This window comes from Pseudorca crassidens, chromosome 11 (genome assembly GCF_039906515.1).
Source record: "Pseudorca crassidens isolate mPseCra1 chromosome 11, mPseCra1.hap1, whole genome shotgun sequence".
Taxonomy (NCBI): Eukaryota; Metazoa; Chordata; class Mammalia; order Artiodactyla; family Delphinidae; genus Pseudorca; species Pseudorca crassidens.
The window spans coordinates 83,846,052-83,864,630 of NC_090306.1; the positions used below are offsets into that span (position 1 = coordinate 83,846,052).

An 18,579-nucleotide genomic window follows, 5' to 3' on the forward strand; every position below is an offset into this window, starting at 1 on the left:
TTGTACGTGTTGATTTTTCTCTTTGGAATTAATTCAGTGGGAATGGATGGACTCCTCATTACTCTATTGTAAAGGGCAGATGTGGCCTTGATCCTTGGGGTGGCATTCAGCTTCACCTGGTTGACGGACAGTAAAAACAAAAGTGCTTGGAGAACAAGGGTGCCTTAGGTCTCCATGCTTTTGGAGGCTGAATTACAGCAGGAATGAGCTATGGAGGAAAGAGGTAGAGCAGTGCTAATATGGAGCAGCTGTAGAGACCAAAAAGCCAAGAAGGGGTTTTGCCTCGCATATAAAATTATTTCGGTTTTGAAGCCCAGTATTAGCTCTTGTTAAATAGTACACTCGTATCTAGATAATATCTCTATTTCTTCAGGTAAGTTTAAAACATTAATACTTTCCCAGTTAAAAATGCTTGTTAAATATTAAATAAAAATCAAACAGACTTAAAAAGTCTTTTGCCTGAAATAATGGTTTATAATCAAGTCTTATCTTTACTGAAAAGTAGATCTAAACATGGGTTACAATGAAGCAATACTATTTAGTTAGAATAACAAAATAAAATCGAAAAAGCCTGGGGTAAAAGCCTGTCACACTGTAAATTATTAGTGACTGGCAGTGCTTTTTAAAAGGCTTAAGAAGTTGCAGAAGAGAAATTAAAATGATCCAAGGCCCTCTTACTAAGTATCTTCAGGATATTTCTTTAAAGCTTAAAATACTTAGAGAAAAATCTTTTCTTTAGGTTCACGTATTGAATGCTCTTAACAGTCCAAGAATTTGGCCATGGATTAAAAGCTTGTTTACTTGGCATATACGTATGTATTTATTTCCTTTAATATATATCAGTTAAACAGAGGAAAATGTACATTATTAACTACCCCTTCAAACTCAAATAAAAATTAACCTTCCAATACGAAAGAAAAACATAATTTGAGATTAAAGTTTTAAACGGAGAATTGATTCTGCTTAACAGGTATTTGCCAACTGCCAACTAGAAATTCATAGCCTGTTGAGTCTGAAGGATTATAATTGGGCCGTACCCAATATAATGTAATTACATTAAATGTCTCATACCACCAGCTGAAAGTATAAAACTGCTAACTGAATTTAGTTATAACACAGAAAAAAATTTGCAAAATTTCAGAGCTTTTTATTGGATGGCGGATTCCAAAATGTAGCTTTTAATCTTTTCATTATTTCAAAGGGTGGTAAAACTGCAAGGTTTTAGTTCATGTGCACCAGACATATAATTCTAAAACATCATATCACATAGCTCTCTACCCCCCAAAATGGAAACTGAAGATATCACATATTCTATATGTTCTGAGAATACAAAGGGGAAACATCATCTATATTCTTACTTACTTCCTGAGAAAACAGTTTTGTAAGGACGTCAGTAGATAATTAAAAGCTATGATTATGACTTAGTTTCCTAACATGAACAGGAAGATATGGTATTTTCCAGGCCTTGTATTATTCTTTAAAGAATTTTTAAAATTAGGATTTAATTGATTTTTTAAATAGAAGCTTTTAAATCTTTTCTACTAGGAACTGCTCCCACCTACCTGCTTGTACATTTAGATCTGAATATTACCAAACATTATTCTCTACTGAGAACACTTAATGAAAAACTAAAATGATTTTAAATGACGACTGTTATTTTCAGGTTTCACTTTCAATAATTCTGACAAATGACAGAGATGGGCTACCCAAACATGTATGATATATGTAATTACATTTACTTTCCATTATCTCTACAGCTTTGAAGAAGGCTACATATAGCTCTATATTTATAAATACGTACACATGTATTTGGATGTGAATGTAAGGAAAGGTCTCCTACAAACATTCACACACACGTGAAAACAAGATGCTGCTGCAGTTCTTTTAAAACATCTTCAAGAATAAAGAATGCTGGTTTGGTCAAATGCAGCTGGTTATCTTGAATTTGTTCCTTTTGATGATAAAGAGCAGAGATGGCCACTTCTGAACACGAAAAAGCACTGGTTAGAATTTACGTGTTCAGGAGGAACTGCTGGGTCACTGGAGCATCAGTACCAGGCAATGTATAGACACTGTGGTCCCCAAGTGCCAGAAATTCCCATGCACAGGAGGAGGGGTGTGCCTGACATGGCACCTCAAAAGATGCCCTTTGCATGCCACCCCAAGAGCTCTGCTTAGTGATTCTCAACCAAATGCCTCAACCTCTTAGACAGCAGGCTATCCAATAAGAGAAATTTAACGGAGTGTGAAAATAGAATTGGATTTTAAAATACAAAATGGAAAAAAAACCCAGACATTAAAATGTTTCCTTTCCAAACAAAAATGAATTTTTAAAAAGTATGCAAAAGTGAACTGTGAATATTTGAATATTAAGCAGCTCAGAGTAAAACAGGTCATGATTTCACACACATTCCAAAGATCAGTTCAGTACTGTCAAGTGGAAAAAAAGAAAAAGGCTGAGAACCACTTTGTAGCTGTAATGGTGCCTCTCCTGGCTATACTCCTCCCATATTTGCATAAAACTTATATATAATATCATGCAAATCATACTCAAATATTTCTCACAAGTAAAGTGCATGAACCTTTAAGAATTGTTAGGCACAAAGGACTGAATAGCCCATGGACATGGGAAATACAAAATGGGGAAGAATAACACTGATATATACATGGGTATATATATATATCAATTTACCCTTTTCCTTTTTCCTGTAAAAGCAAGTTAACGCAGACACCTGGGATGAAAGCCAAACTCACATGGGACAGATTTTAACTGTAGACTTCAAAACCAAGTATGTTTCTTATTTTAGGACAATGTTTGCACGTTAACTAGTCACAAGGCACAGTGAATGAAGTATAAGAGACAAAAGAAATTTCAGGAGTTGTTAGACATCACAAATTTTCTGCATTGCCAGGACATGGTCCCTATAGCTACTGACGACACTTTGCAACACACGACACAGCTCAAGTTCAGGAAGAGAAAAATAACCATTTGTAACCTTACATTATGAACCTGATGGATGGCTGAGAAAGGAAATCCAGCGTTCTGATTCGTCCATATCTCACAGACAGACGACTGCTGATATAAACAGAAAACTATCTCATCTTGTCAATATTTAAAACACGGCAGCTACCAAGGTAGCATCAAAGAAGGGAAGGAGGAAAATAATAAAAAGCAAAGAATCATATTTCTTAAAAAAAAAAAACAACTCAAAACACCAAAAAAACTTTCAGGGTGCCCGAGGTTTAATAATTGACTTTCAAGTCATTCTTTTGCCTAAAAACACTTTTGGGTTGGCTGGAAAAAAAAAAGACCATTTATGCATTAGTATTATGTCAAGGGAAATTACCAATCCATTCACATCTTGGAAAAAGCAAACTGTGTTTTACATTTGCCGAAGAGAACGGAAATACCTTCCCTCTTCATGTCATTCGTTTCAGAGGATAAATATTTTTATGAAGTTCAAGAAGGATGGGAAAAAAATCTTTAACACAGGTCAAACATTTTAATTTTCTTATCTTCAAATGACCGAGAGCAAACAATGCAATAAAATGACTTTCCTAACTTAGTCATTGCTCAAGTTGATAAACCTAGAGAGATTTTTCCCCTCCAGAGCTCTCAAGAGCAAAGCTCTGTGATTAACAAGGGAGAAGTGTCAGTTTGCTGCCCAGCAGAGGGAATGTGTGGTGGTGGAGGGGCCCCAAGGAGGCACAGCAGGGAGGGGCTGGGGTTGGGAAGCTCAGCTCCGTCCCTCAACCAGAAACTTTGGGGAATGCCATTTGGTGTCTGGGAGCCTAATGAATCTGCTCCATGATGCGGATTCTCTACCACACCATTAACAATCTAACAACCAACAATTATTCAAAGGCAGTAACGTTTGCTTAGAACCAAATGCCAAATGAACCAACACCCTCCCAGGAGTTATAGCAGAAACCACCAGATAAACCAACGAGACTCCTGGCTTGACCTTTACAGAGTTCTTTTCCTGAACTCCATCATCTAAAAGACACCATGAAATTGAATCACAGAAAATGGCAGAACGCCTGAACTTATTTAGCCAAGCGCTGCGAACATCCCCAGAATTCACAAGCAGAGCGCACAAAGATCAGTGCAGGAAGGAGATAAGAATGGAACCACAACACAGTTTAGAAACCCAGCAAAGAACAATATCATCAGCAAATGCGCTGTGGAAAAGAAAGCTTATCCCTGGCTAAATGTTTCCCCCACCTCCACCCTCCCAGAAACGCTCACCAGAAATTTAACATCTCTCTCTCCAGTTCCAAAGGCAGCTCCACACACACCTACATCTTTGCTTTCCATCCCTTCTGTCATCTGGATGGCTTGCTGGGGACAGACTGTCAGGTAATTGGCATTCTGTTAAGAAAGTAAGATACCTGGGGTCTGACCAAAAGGCACCTCCAACCACCTCCCACTTAAACCAGCTCTGCTATTCTCAGTTTCTGCTCTAAACTTCATGCTATTTTCTCCACAGGGGCATCTTCCCCTTCCTTCTCTGCAAAAATTAAATCTCTAGCAAGTTAAGTCTTGGGGCCATTAAACCCCCAGCCTCGTCTCCAATAGGTGTCATCTGATTTAAATATATTAATTCCATGCTTCAGCACGACTACCATCTTAACCGGCGCCAAACATACTTCTAGGATACCCTTAAAGCACTGTCACCCACAGTTCTGAGATAGTTCTTTTACAGAAATTACATCTTCTACGACTTTCACAGACTTTTAGTGCTAGAAGTAACCCAGGGATCACCTGTCATCTGACAGATGAAGAGAAGGACATTCAGAGAGGTTAAGTGGCTTGCTGTGGTCACACAGGGAAGTGTCACAACGTGTCAGCCTGCCAGGATGGCTAGGGAGGAATGCCAGCCCAGTACTGACCTCGCCAGAAGACGGAGAGAATATTCAGTTATATGGAGGCTGTTTACTAATCCTGAAACAAATATATATAAATGGAGCCAGTTCATGGAACAGTCTCAACTCTACAGGGGTTCAAATACCTTAAAAGTTTTGTTTTCCAGTCAACTCCTCCCAAACGGGCCATGCCCAGTCCCTCCTCCCTGGTGGGCAACAGGCCAATCGACATTCTGGGCAGCCTGCATGACCTCCTGGTCACTTTGAGTTATGAAGAATTCACTTTTTTATAAAACTCCAATATCATTTATGATTCAAACTTTGCCCTTCCCCACCACACTCCAGTCCTGAGGCTTAAAGAAACCCGAGGTAGGGTGGCACGGTCCTCCTTGGATGTCCCCCATGCCAAGCTCAGCCTCCTTCATGCACTTAGCTGGGCCGGAGGATACAGGAGAAGGACAAGGGCCTCTCTCTTACTTGACAGTGGCTGAATTCTCCCTGCTGGTTGTCACTGCTTCTCAGGGTAACACTAACTTGGTCTCTGATTCTTCTCATAGGAGCTGCCCCGCCCTGGGTTCTACCGTATCTGTGGAGGTTCTCTGGAGGTCTTTGCTGGGGAGGGATGTCCCTACTGCACAGTCCCTGATGTGAGAAATGTGGCTCTAGCCTGACTTTCCCCAACCCCATCCAGCCTTCTTAGGTAGGACACGTGCACGCCCCTTGGGTGGGATGCAGGGGAGAGTGCACGAGCCCCTCCTCCTGACTGCTCATCCACAGCACATATATACATCCTTGCCACGCAGAGCAGTCTGCTCTGTGACCAATCCTCCTCTCTGCCAGGACATCTCCCTCCAGTTCTCTCTTCCTCAGTTCAGGTTGGTTTATCTGCATCTGCTCCCAGAAGTTCACCTAGGGAGAGAGATACCAGTTTCCCCTTCTGGCTGGTTCCCTCACTTCGGGTGAGCATTCCTCTTGGAGACCTTCTCCTTAGGCTTGGGTTGCATGGGGATGCACTCTCTCCCCTCCCATGGGAAGGGAGGAGAAGCCTCGGTTCTTTCCACAGTGGCTCAGACAATTCTCTGCCCCCCTGGCCCGCCCCCAGCACCAATCTTCTGACTCTGTGGACAGGAGGCTGACTGTGCAGGGCAGGATTCACCACCTGTTGGTAAATTCCAAGTAGGGTGTCTGGCTCCCTTATCAGCAGCTCTCTCTTTAGAACGTGCAATACTTAGTACCTACAGGCAAGTTCCTCCTTAGCATCCTGTTACATGAATATATCTTCCAACAGTCACAGAAGTTACCAGAAAGTTAAGGAGGGAAGAGAGGGTCTTGTGCCATAATTATTTTTATTTTTAAAACTCCATATAAGATTTTCTCAGTGAAGAAATAAAACCCACCTCTAGTCATATACACTGAAGAGAGTTCCCATGTGGCTTATATACCTTTTAAAGGTGTTACAATAACTATTTTTCACTTATAAGGTATGTTCAAACTTGATAAAGGAAATCCTCTCTCATTTCCAATAACTATGTGCCTCAGTGCAAATGGTAAAAAGTCAGATTCAAAAAACAGAGTTTAAAATAAAGGCAGTTAATTGTATTTTAGTTATGGAGATGGTTTTTTAAAAAGCTGATAACATGTCAGACATCACAGTAATTCTGACGGTAGCAAAGACTTTACCAGGCGCGTAAGAGCAGTAGCTTAAGGTAGACCAGCTGTAATTGGTGTCCTCATAACATGAAATGGCTCTTCTTCTAGACACGTGGTTATCAGGCTGCGTGTTGGAATGAATTTTTTAAATGCAAAAGAGCTTCCCCTGCAGAATTTCATTACATTTATGAAGATGATACTTCAGGGTACAACATGCATTGAAGTACAGAGTGTTCAAAAGCTTTTAGAAAGAAAATAGCAGTGAGAAAATTTCATCTGGGGCCCCAATTCCTAGAACAGAAGTGATTTAAATCTAAGTTTTAATTAAACTTCAGAACGTCCTCATGTGTAAAGAAGAAGAAGAATAGCACTTGGCCTGCTTATTTCATCAGGTTGTCGTGTGGCTCGTGCTAAGTAAGCTTCACGCGAGAGGGAACTTTTTCACATCTCTGTTTCTAGGACCTGGAATACAGAAGCCATCAAACGTATTGACTGAGTGAATGGAATCACAGAATGTGTTCGATATTTCTCGGCAAATGGTCAAGCACCATAGGAACATTAATTACTGCTCTTCATTATCACGTTTAGTTGATCTACTTTGTTGTTGCCACTTGTGCCTTCAGTAAACTACATCACTGACAACACTCTTCTGGCAAAATGCACCAGAGATTAACCTTGCAGACTTCTTGTTAGAGATGGTCTCGTTTTTCCTGATAAAGGCTGAAAAAGCACCGCTGACTTTGTTGAAGAGAGAGGCACACCTATATGCTAAAGAGCTGCTTGTACGAGCCTGGAAACAATTCTGGAAAAGGATGGTAAACACCCTTTGCAATTTCATTTGCTTATTAATTTTCTCTCAGTTCCTTTTCCTCATACATTGTGAAGCTTAATTTAGTTGATCTGAACTTGAATTACCATGAAATCCAAATAAATGGGGGTTAAGGTATAGCGATCTTAGAACTGAGATATCAATAATTTAATGTTTATTTCTTTGGTGATGAAGTTAGCACACTTTTAGAGGTACACAATTTTATCTTGAGTTCAGACCTCTCTCCTGATTCTGGAAATGTTTTCTTAAAATGCAACACACATATTGCTATTGTTACCATTATGTATCTCAGGTTACCACGAATACAGTTCAGAAAATACCACACGTTTGCATTCAAATCTAGTAACAAACTAAAAAGCGTATTACCTATATCCAAAGTCTTTCTCCTAAAGGTTGACTTCTTTTTTGCTCAGTTGGTAGCAACCCAGTAATTTACAATAAATTCTCTCTCCTTCACCGTCTGTTCTCCCTTCTTTACTGGAACATTCCCTGTAAGTACTGAAACATCTTCCATTAAAAGCAAACAAGCCCCTTTCCTTGACCCAACATTCTCCCCGAGCTCCTGCTCCGATTCCTGTTCTTTAAGAAGCAAATCCCCCCAAGAAGTATCTATATGGTCTCTGCTTCCCCTTCTCCCGTCCTCACCTGAGCCTACTCTGCCGAAACTGCTTTTTTCATTGTGTCAAATCCAACTGGTCATTTTCCTTGACCTCCTGACACTTGATCACTCCTTCCTTTTTTAGCCTCCTTTGCTGGCTCCCATCATCCTCTGGTCCCTGGAGCATCAGACCTCAATCCCTTTTCCTTCTCTGGCTTTACCAGGTGGTCTCATCCTGTTCCGACTCCCGAATTTATGTCTCCAGCCCAGATCTCTCCTCTGAACTCCAGATTCAGACATCCAGCTGCCTTCTTAACACCTCTCTTAATCTTGGTGATTAAGAGGTATCCTAACCTTAAATGCCCCAAACCAAGCTCCGGATCACCTCACCTTCCCTGTAAGCTTTCTTATCTCACCAAATGGCAACCCTCTTCTTCCAGTTGGGGTCGTCCTCTTGCTCACATTTCACATTCATTCCAGCAGCAAATCCTACTGAATCTACTTCTAAAATCTTCTCACCCTCCTATCACTACCTGGTCCAAGTCACTACCTTTTCTCACTCGGATTCTTCCATTAGGCTTCCAAACTCATTGCTCTCATCCTTGCCCCCTTAGCGTTTATTCTCAATACAACAGCCCAAATGATCCATTTAAAGTGAAAGCCAGATCATGCTGTTCTGCTCCATTTAACTCAGAAGAAAATTCAGAGTCCTAATAATGGCCGGCAAGGATCTCCATCCTCCGGCTCCCATGCCCGCCCTTACCTCTCTGCTCTCTTGCTCACTTGGTTCTGGACAGCAAAGCACACTCTTGCTTCAAAGCCTCTGCCCTTGTTTCCCCTTCTCCAGACGCTGCAGGACCAGCTCCCATACCTCACGTTCTACTCCAGTGTCACCTTCTCGGAGAAGTCTTCCCCCAAAACCCAGCATATTATATCCAAATTAAGTCTATGCTTTCTACGCTGCAAAGGGATTACTCTTTCAGGCACAAATTGAAAATGTGGAAAAACGTTTACAGCATAAGAACCTGTCTTCCTGGCACCCTGACATTGATCCAGAGATAATTACTGCTCATCTATTGGGTACAAGGCATGGGTCGCAAAGTGAGTAGGGGTCAGCACTGCTTTTAGTCAACGTTTATGGAATAGGGATTGCTATGGACATGATCCATTTTCCTTTGTCAGGACCAGTATGTGGTAAACTGGAATTCAGAGGCTGATGGGCCTTAGAAGCAGCAAGTGGGCGATAGCTCCACCCACTCAGTAACACCAATTAGGCTCTGAAAACCTTCGGGATTCTGCCAATGCTGTGTAGCTAGTTTAATAAAGAAGCTTGTGTGAATAGAGCCCTCTGGTCAGATTCTATCAGAGATGAAATTTTCTGCCTTGTTCTAGCTCGGGAAAAAAAAAAAAAAAAAAAGAAAGCTTTTCCTCTGTTTCTCCCTTATGTTTGTCGTAATTTTTCACACTTTGGGGTGTTCAGAAATTGACCAGAAAGAATCTAACAAGAAATCCGAAAGGTTCAGAGTGAAAGTTAAAAGAGTAATGAAGTCCATTTCTTCTCTTGGATGACAGCTCTTCTAAAATAAAACAAAAACAAACTTGAAGAGAGAACAAAACAGCTTCAAAGGCAAAAGAAAAATGGGCACCCTAACAAAGGAAGCCTCGGTCAGCAGCCAGCAAACTCAGCGCCTCCTTGAGCAGAGAATAAAACGAGATGAGATCTGTCAAAGGATGGAGTCAGACAAATTCAGATCAGTCAAAGAACAATGCACCAAACACCTCGTATGCAAAAGAAAACACCTCTTTTCTTCAGCAGCGACAGCCCTCGCAGCCTCCTCTTCCGTGGGCACCAACCAAACCCTGCCTGGAAACCAGGAATCAGAAGCTTTTGTCTCTCCTGAGTTACCCAGAAGTCGCAGGCCAGCATCTTATTTTTCCGTCCCACCGTCGTAGACGTGGGAACCATCCTCCTCCTCTCTTCACGGGGGAGTTCTGCAACGTGTAGACACTCTCTAACAACCACGTGTGATTCTCCTCTTCAACTACGTCGGGAACGTCACAAGTTCAGGCTTTCTTACCACTGGCCCTTTCTGTGAAAGGTTTTGGATCAACTATTTTATTTGCAGGGAATGCTGGGCTAAAAAATCCTGCTTCCCGTCATTTCTTCACTTTTCTGATGAGCAGTCTTCTCAAACCTTCATGATTGTGAACTTGACCCCGTATCAGGGAAATTCTTGGACAGATTGGTAATCACCTGCTGGAAGTGAAAAGCCAGGCCAATAGTTGTTTTTCCATGTGTGACCCATTATTGCTGGCGTCAGAATGGATCAATCTAGCAAAAATGGGAGGAAGTAAACACTACATTCGGTCTCATCATAAGTACACTGAAATGATACAAATTCTGATATTACTTGCTGCCTGCCCAAAGTTACAGCTTTCTTTCACTAACTTCCTCCCTGCTTCGCTCCTCCCTGTCTCCTTCCCTCCCCCCTCCTCCCTCCTTTTCTCCACCCCCCACCATCTTTCTTCCCTCTTTCCCTGTAAACTCTGATTCTGCTACTGACAGCACATAAAGTAAGCTCTCAGCTGCTGAAATAGGAGAGAACTATAGCCATGTGACCTGTTATTCATTTGTAGAGATAATACATAACCTGCATTCCCTAATATGACAGTTGTAGCCCTAAATGACATTACACAATTATTTATGAAATCTCTTCACAGGAAAAGAAAAAACAGAGCAGAGGAAAAAAAATGGAACACTGTCTATACAATCCAGATCTCACTGTTCAGCTCCCCAGTTTCCCTGGATGTTGCAGGGAATTTAAGTCAATTGGGATCATGCTGTTTCTTGCAATATGGGCTATTTTACTTGCTCTCCCTCAAAGTTTGGATGCCACGACTCTTGATACAAACATTTTTCAGGGCCATTAGCAGAAATATTAATCACTCATTCAGAACTGCACCGATCTGCTTTTTATCATAACATGAACTGCTGCAAAGAAATTCCATTTCGCAAAGTACTAATTGTTCTCTGCCTGTAACATCTCTTTAAAATATACATTATGTTCCTTTCTTGTAAATCGACAATGTCATTTTTAAAATTTCAACCCATTTATTAACTATATGCTCAACATTGGTTCCTGCCTCTGGTAAAAAAAAAAAAAAGAGAGGTATTGGACAGGACATTCATTCAATGATGTTTACTGAGACCGCACTATTTCCTCATGTTTTCCTTGTGGAATGTATGGGGAAACAAGGTCTGGTTGATTTAATCCTCTTGCATGATGCCAGTCTAAGAGGTCTCTGGTAGAAGGCTACCAGAAGAACTTTTTCCTCAGTTCTGCCTTGTTCAGCACTGAAATCAATAAACTGGAGGAATTACTTGAAAGGCACACTTTTCTGAGGTACACTTTTAAAAGCAGCATATTACACAGTTGGGAAGGATCACTGATACATTGAGCATTGACCAAGTTCTAAAACGGCACTGACATGCCCAGAGCTGGGGAATCCGGATGCTGCGTAGCCTGCGTCCCACTTATCAGAATGCTATTGGCAAGAGGTGGATGCGGTTAATATAGTGAAGGGAAGACATCAAATTGTCTTTAGTCTTAAAGAACTATTCTCAGCAAGAGGGAGTAGATTTACTCTTCGTGTTTTCAGAAGATAGCATTAACTAACTACATGGGAGCTTTAAGGAGGCTTCTTTCAGTTCAATATAAGGCAAGAGTTCTATTAATTAGAACTTTTCTGATGATGGTGGGGCTGGCTGCCTCACAAAGTGGGGACTGCCTTACAGGGACAAGTTCAGGAATAAACCTGTGGCTGTTTATTAAGGATGTATTAGAAGGGGCGCTGCATCAAGACACATTTTCTGGCCCCCTCCCACCCTAAAGTTCTCTGCTTTTCATTAACAGAAGCACAAAAGGATCCTCTAGCCATAAGTGCATGTCGATATTGCAAGTTACTATAAATTTTTGTGATACTACATTCAAGCCTCAAAGTAGAGATCGATACAGAAAGGGGGGGGGTGTCACAACATTTCACAACTGGTTATGTGAAGCAATTGTTTGCTACCCCTGATTTGCAAAGAATGAAAAGTTGGATGTCAAGAGCAAAGGATCTTCTTTAAATACAATGTTTATCCACACCACCTTAGAGGTTCCATTCTCTACTAACTTTGCATTTACATAAAGTATTAGCTATTAGTAACAGAATTTGTCAGAGGACTAAAAAAAATTGCACTGAAGCCTTTTGGGGTTCTAGAATTTTTAGAATGTGTCATGTCTGCTGGTATAGACACAACCCGGGTGTTCATCATCACAGTGGTTAAAGCACAGGCTCTGAAGCTAGAGAGCCTGGGTTCAAATCCTGGCTCTGCTTCTTACAATCTCTGTGGCCTTGGGTCAACAACACAAAGTCTCCGAGCCTCAGTTTCCTCATTTTAAAGTTGTATTAATCAGTGCTGGCTCTGACGATAATGACGATGAACTAACTACCAGATCTAAGCCTCTATTCCAGGTAGTTTGTTTCTCTAAAAGATTTGAGACCATCCCAGTTTGTGTCTAAGCTGGAGTCCTGGAAACCTGTGGTTTTGTGGTGCCTAATACCTGTGTAAAGTAATCTGGTCAACAAGTATTTATGGAATGCTTATTACAGAGAATTAAAAAATAAGGAAGAGTCAGGCCTCACCCCTAGCACTCATACACTTTACTATAAGAGAAATAAAATAAAATTTAATGTATAATGTAATGACATTTTTAATATATGTTAACTCATAAAGTATTTAAAAGTACTTAAGTATGGATACCATCCATAAATCCTCTCCAAAGAGCTCCAATGCTAACTAGGTTATCACACAGATAGGAACCTCCTGTGCAGCATTTGCAATCCTAAGAACTATTGTTTCCACATCTCTGGAAAGGTATTAGTTTGGGGCCTACCAGCTGGAAAACAGAAATAGTTTTGTAAAACACAGCTAAATATTATGAGCTTTACTTTAAAATGCATTTATTCCCAGTTGCAGTTGAAAAGGCATAGTGTAGAAGGAAGCTAGAGTTATCTCAAAATAATAATAATTTCTAAAAACACCCCAAACGTAGAGCTGTATACTTTGTAAACTACTGTGATAACAACTACTTTATCTGTGCCTCACAACAGCGATGTGAGGGGGCCTTAATCTCACTTGAGGAAGAGAAAACTAAGGCTCTGAGTAGCTAAGAGGCTTGTTCAAGGTTACAGAGGTATCAGATATCAGAGACAGAATTTTTAACTCTGACCTCATTACTTCAAATCTGGTATTTTAAAAAAGCTCATCAAATCAAGTATGCAAAAATGAAATGAATACCCATGTAATATAACAATTGTCGATCAGATATTCTTGGAATTCGGATGTCAGAATGGGTTTAATCAGGTGTCCACCACTGCTATTTCTGTCTGCCCAGAAACCATGGCCACTTCTGCTCATGAAAGCCTGTCCACAGGAGGAGTTTCTTTGCCATCCCTCAGTTCCTGTGGTTCAGGTGGAGCTAAAACCATCTCCAGGCATGTGACCTATGCCTGGCTAATCGCATCTCTCTCTCTCTCTCTCTCTCTCTCTCACACACACACACACACACACGCACACCACGCACACACCATGCACACACACACCACACACACACATGCTCCTCTCCTGTGTGATTAGCTCAGGACACATAAAAGAGCCAAACCAGCCTGATCTGAACCAGCGGGACTCAATCCTGGGGCTTTTTGGGGAACCCTTGGTAAGATAAGCCCTCTTTCTCACAGGTTCCAGTTTAACAGGAATTGGACTTGAAACTCCCCTCATGTAGAGAAAGCCTGATTGGGAAAAGAGCCAACCCAGAGGACAGCAGAGCTAAGACATGAAGAGCCTGAGACCAAGATGTCATATGAGCACCTGAACCCAGGCTACCAGGACTTTGTACCAAAAATGACCCAAGTATGTGCCCTTTTCTGCTTAAGACATCTTGAGTTGGATTTCTGTTACCTGCATGCATTCAGAAGAGTCCCTACTGATTTATTACTTTAGTCATACATAAACTGACGTAACTGAGACAGGACCGCACAAGAAGCCCCATTTCCTCTAGACATTAAACACCTTCCCTTTATTTTCTTTAATACTGGAAAAAGAAAAGGAAGAGGAGAAAAGAAGAGAATTCTCCTACCCTTGAAAACATATCAAGGTCAGATTATAAGAGCCAACACTGACCTGTGGACCCAAGAACTGGACTGAATCTAATAAGAAACATTCCAAAAATTTAACAAGTGGAAAAAGATAGCCTGGTGTGCCTCTTGGCAAACATGCCGCTCAATGCCAGCCAGCCTAAGGCACCACGAAATATCACAAGGTCAATTCCACTAAAACAGTGTTTTTATATATTGTCCGATTTATTATTTATTCAGTTGAAAATAGGATCCTTTCTGTTCATGTTTTAAAAAAAAATCCATGATCTGGTTTTAACTGGAAACATTCTCCTTGGTTAAGTACCAGCACATGATGGGTAGGTGGAGACATCACAGCTTCCCTAGCAAAGAGAGTGGAGGTGTTTAGGTCTGATTGCGTCAGTCAGAACAAACTCCTGGTCATCTAATGTGCCTCACTGATGGACTTGACAGAGAATGAAAGAATTGAGACTGTAAGATGAGTATCAAAACGTAAAACCGACTCCATCTGAGTGATTCTCCCACTTCTTCCTATTATTATTTTTGACTGTGGTACAGGATAGACGGTAACACTTCAATGTTGCCCATAAGACGATAATCATACTGGAATTTCTGGCACCAAAGTTGTCAAGGGGAGAGCATATATATAAACTTAAAAAAAAATTTTTTTTTAGTATCCTTATTGGAGTATAATTGATTTACAACGTTGTTAGTTTCTGCTGTATAACAAAGTGAATCAGCTATATGCATACATATATCCCCATAAGCCCTCCCTCTTGAGCCTCTCTCCCACCCTCCCTATCCCACACTTCTAGATGGTCACAAAGCACCGAGCTGATCTCCCCGTACGATGCAGCTGCTTCCCACTAGCTATCTGTTTTACATTTGGTAGTGTATATATGTCAATGCTAATCTCTCACTTCGGCCCAGCTTATCTTTCCCCCTCCCCGTGTCCTCAAGTCCATTCTCTACATCTGCATCTTTATTCCTGTCCTGCCCCTAGGTTCTTCAGAACCTGTTTTTTTTAGATTCCATATATATGTGTTAGCATACGGTATTTATTTTTCTCTTTCTGACTTACTTCACTCTATATGACAAACTCTAGGCCCATCGACCTCGCCACAACTCAATTTCATTTCTCTTTATGGCTGAGTAATATTCCATTGTATATATGTGCCACATCTTCTTTATCCATTCATCTGTCGATGGACACTTAGGTTGCTTCCATGTCCTGGCTATTGTAAATAGAGCTACAATGAACATTGGGGTACATGACTCTTTCTGAATTATGGTTTTCTCAGGGTATATGCCCAGTAGTGGGATTGCTGGGTCGTATGGTAGCTTTGTTTTTAGTTCTTTAAGGAACCTCCATACTGTTCTCCATAGTGGCTGTATCAATTTACATTCCCACCAACAGTGCAAGAGGGTTCCCTTTTCTCCACACCCCCTCCAACATTTATTGTTTGTAGATTTTTTGATGATGGCCATTCTGACTGGTGTGCAGTGATACCTCATTGTAGTTTTAATTTGCGTTTCTCTAATGATTAGTGATCTTGAGCATGCTTTCATGTGTTTGCTGGCAATCTGCATATCTTCTTTGGAGAAATGTCTATTTAGGTCTTTTCCCATTTTTGGATTGGGTTGTTTGTTTTTTTGATATTGAGCTGCATGAGCTGCTTCTATATTTTGGAGATTAATCCTTTGTCCGTTGCTTTGTTTGCAAATATTTTCTCCCATTCTGAGGGTTGTCTTTTGGTCTTGTTTATGGTTTCCTTTGCTGTGCAAAAGCTTTTAAGTTTCATTAGGTCCCATTTGTTTATTTCTGTTTTTATTTCCATTTCTCTAGGAGGTGGGTCAAAAAGGATCTTGCTGTGATTTATGTCATAGAGTGTTCTGCCTATGTTTTCCTCTAAGAGTTTTATAGTGTCTGGCCTTACATTTAGGTCTTTAATCCATTTTGAGTTTATTTTTGTATATGGTGTTAGGGAGTGTTCTAATTTCATTCTTTTACATGTAGCTGTCCAGTTTTCCCAGCACCACTTATTCAAGAGGCTGTCTTTTCTCCAATGTATATTTTTGCCTCCTTTATCAAAGATAAGGTGACATACGTGCGTGGGTTTATCTCTGGGTTTTCTATCCTGTTCCATTGATCTATATTTCTGTTTTCATGCCAGTACCATACTGTCTTGATTACTGTAGCTTTGTAGTATAGGGAGAGCATGTATTTTGAGAAAAGGCAGTTAACTGTCCACATTAACAAACTAGGTATACAACACATCAGGTTTAAATTCCAAGTATGAAAGCATCTTTTTCCACTTTTGCTTGGCATGATGCCTTTGGGCATAGATGGCTGACAGTCCAGAGTTCCTGGCTTGAAACAGGGCACAGATATCATCAACATCCCAAGTTATCACTGAAGCTGGTGTGTTAGCTTGTCAACTCAACAAGCTGTCACGTCGGAAGCTCCTGATGGAAGAGCTTACTGAATTTATTCTTAACCTTCTTTTTGGGGTTATGTATTATCTGTCTGTGCTTAAGTATTAGAAGCTGCTCTTTAGACCTTCATGGAAAAAATTTTTGAAGTCATGGACACGCTGAACTTTTCTGAGCAGTGGTGAGGTGATGAAAATCTAAATTAAAAATTAGCCACTAACTCATGGACATCTGAAAAAATCTAATGTAACTCAGTAATAAAACTTGTTTAGTGGGGGAAAAGTTGCTTTGTAAAATGCTGTTCTTTTCAACACAGTTGTACCATTTTTTGAAGGCTAATTCTGTAAATTCCATAACATGAGAGCAGTGGGTAGAATTTCTAGCAACACCAGGCTTCCTTCCCCAGAGAAAATACAGAAGAACAAATGACTCCCTTCTTTCTCAGAGGCTGGCTCAGTGTTTGCCTCATGGATTTTGGGGCTATCCATGCTTTCTAGTTAACAATTTTGTGTACTTTGTATTTCAAACAAGTTTTAAAGTTCATTTAAGTCAAAAACAATCCTTTCTTTCTCACTTAATGTTTTCTCTTACCATGTTACAATATTAACGTGTTATTACTGTAAGATATCCTTTGCTACATACTTTTGTATGCTGAATTTGCAGAGGACTCTTCCATCTCTCCCCTGCTTTCCCTGGCTTTGTGATCATTTCACAGATCCCTTTTCCATCATGAAAGATGCTCCTTGGCAGCCTTCATATTTATACAATTAAAATAATAAGGAGGAAAATTCCAATTCCATTCTCAATATACATTCTAAGCATGGAAATAATACTGGAACAAAAGAATGGTCTTTATAGAATGCTACAACCATCTGAGCACTTACCTTTCTAATGTCTTTGGCATTAACTGGCCCTACAATGAATCAGGGACCTTTGAATTAGGGACTGATAGATGATATATCTGAATTGATAGTCATATCATCTATCTATCTATACATTGTGATTTGCAGTTTAGAATATACTTAAACATAAATTATCTGACACACACAAGCCTGCCAGGCAGTCTTTATCCATGATTTAAAGACAAGGAAACCGAAGTTCAGAGAAATCGCATGACTTGGTACAGGTCACACAGCCTGAAAGAAACCAAATCAAAACTCCAACTGAAGATGCTGCTAAGGAAACAGCATCCACTAATTGGAGAAACCCTCATGGGCAAGAACTTCTCTGTATATGCAGTAAACCCCAAAGCTACCTACAAAGCTTTTCACAAACGTGGGAGGAGGGCAGAGTTCTACCAAATGTGCAGGAAGGGTTTCCACTAAGAGGATCAACAAATAAACACTGTAGAAACTCGGAAATGGATTAAAGACCTAAATGTAAGGCCAGATACTATAAAACTCCTAGAGGAAAATATAGGCAGAACACTCTTTGACATAAATCGCAGCAAGATCTTTTTAGATCCATCTCCTAGAGGAATGGAAATAAGAATAAACAAATGAGACCTAATTAAACTTAAAAGCTTTTGCACAGCAAAGAAAACCATAAACAAAACGAAAAGACAACCTACAGAATGGGAGAAAATGTTTACAAATGATGCAACCAACAAGGGATCAGTTTCCAAAATATACAAACAGCTCATACAGCTCAATATCAAAAAAACAAACAATCCAATCAAAAAATGAGCAGAAAACCTAGATAGACATTTCTCTAAAGAAGACATACAGATGGCCAATGGCCACATGAAAAAATGTTCAACATTGCTAATTATTAGAGAAATGCAACTCAAAACTACAATGAGGTATGACTTCACTCCGGTCAGACGGCCAGCATCAAAAAGTCTACAAATAATCTTTTTGGATCTATCTCCTAGAGTAATGAAAATAAAAACAAAAATAAACAAATGAGGCCTAATTAAACTTAAAAGCTTTTGCATAGCAAAGGAAACCATAAACAAAACAAAAAGATAGCCCTCAGAATGGGAGACAATATTTGCAAACAAAGCAACTGACAAGGGATT

General features: G+C 40.3%; 1 protein-coding gene and 1 long non-coding RNA gene across 23 annotated transcripts in view; one reads left to right on the plus strand and one right to left on the minus strand.

Annotated features, from left to right (window-relative positions):
- Nucleotides 1-18,579, minus strand: part of ANKS1B (ankyrin repeat and sterile alpha motif domain containing 1B) — a 1,163,282-nt gene that overhangs the window by 60,508 nt on the left and 1,084,195 nt on the right. For 8 of the 21 annotated variants that reach the window (XM_067697629.1, XM_067697625.1, XM_067697628.1 and 5 more), the window contains 2 exons: nucleotides 4,250-4,372; nucleotides 3,002-3,073 (listed from right to left, as the gene is read on the minus strand). The exons of 5 other annotated variants lie outside the window; for them this stretch is intronic. In XM_067697629.1, coding sequence (XP_067553730.1) covers nucleotides 3,002-3,073; nucleotides 4,250-4,372 — 195 coding nt within the window. Of the gene's footprint in view, nucleotides 1-3,001; nucleotides 3,077-4,249; nucleotides 4,373-18,579 lie in introns of all 21 variants that reach the window. 8 more of the 21 variants (XM_067697638.1, XM_067697633.1, XM_067697630.1 and 5 more) reach the window with 2 other exon arrangements.
- LOC137202309 (uncharacterized) overlaps nucleotides 13,731-18,579 on the plus strand; it is a 31,700-nt gene continuing 26,851 nt past the window's right edge. For both annotated transcript variants that reach the window (XR_010932541.1, XR_010932540.1), the window contains exon 1: nucleotides 13,731-13,902. This is a non-coding gene — a long non-coding RNA (uncharacterized lncRNA). The remainder of the gene's footprint in view (nucleotides 13,903-18,579) is intronic.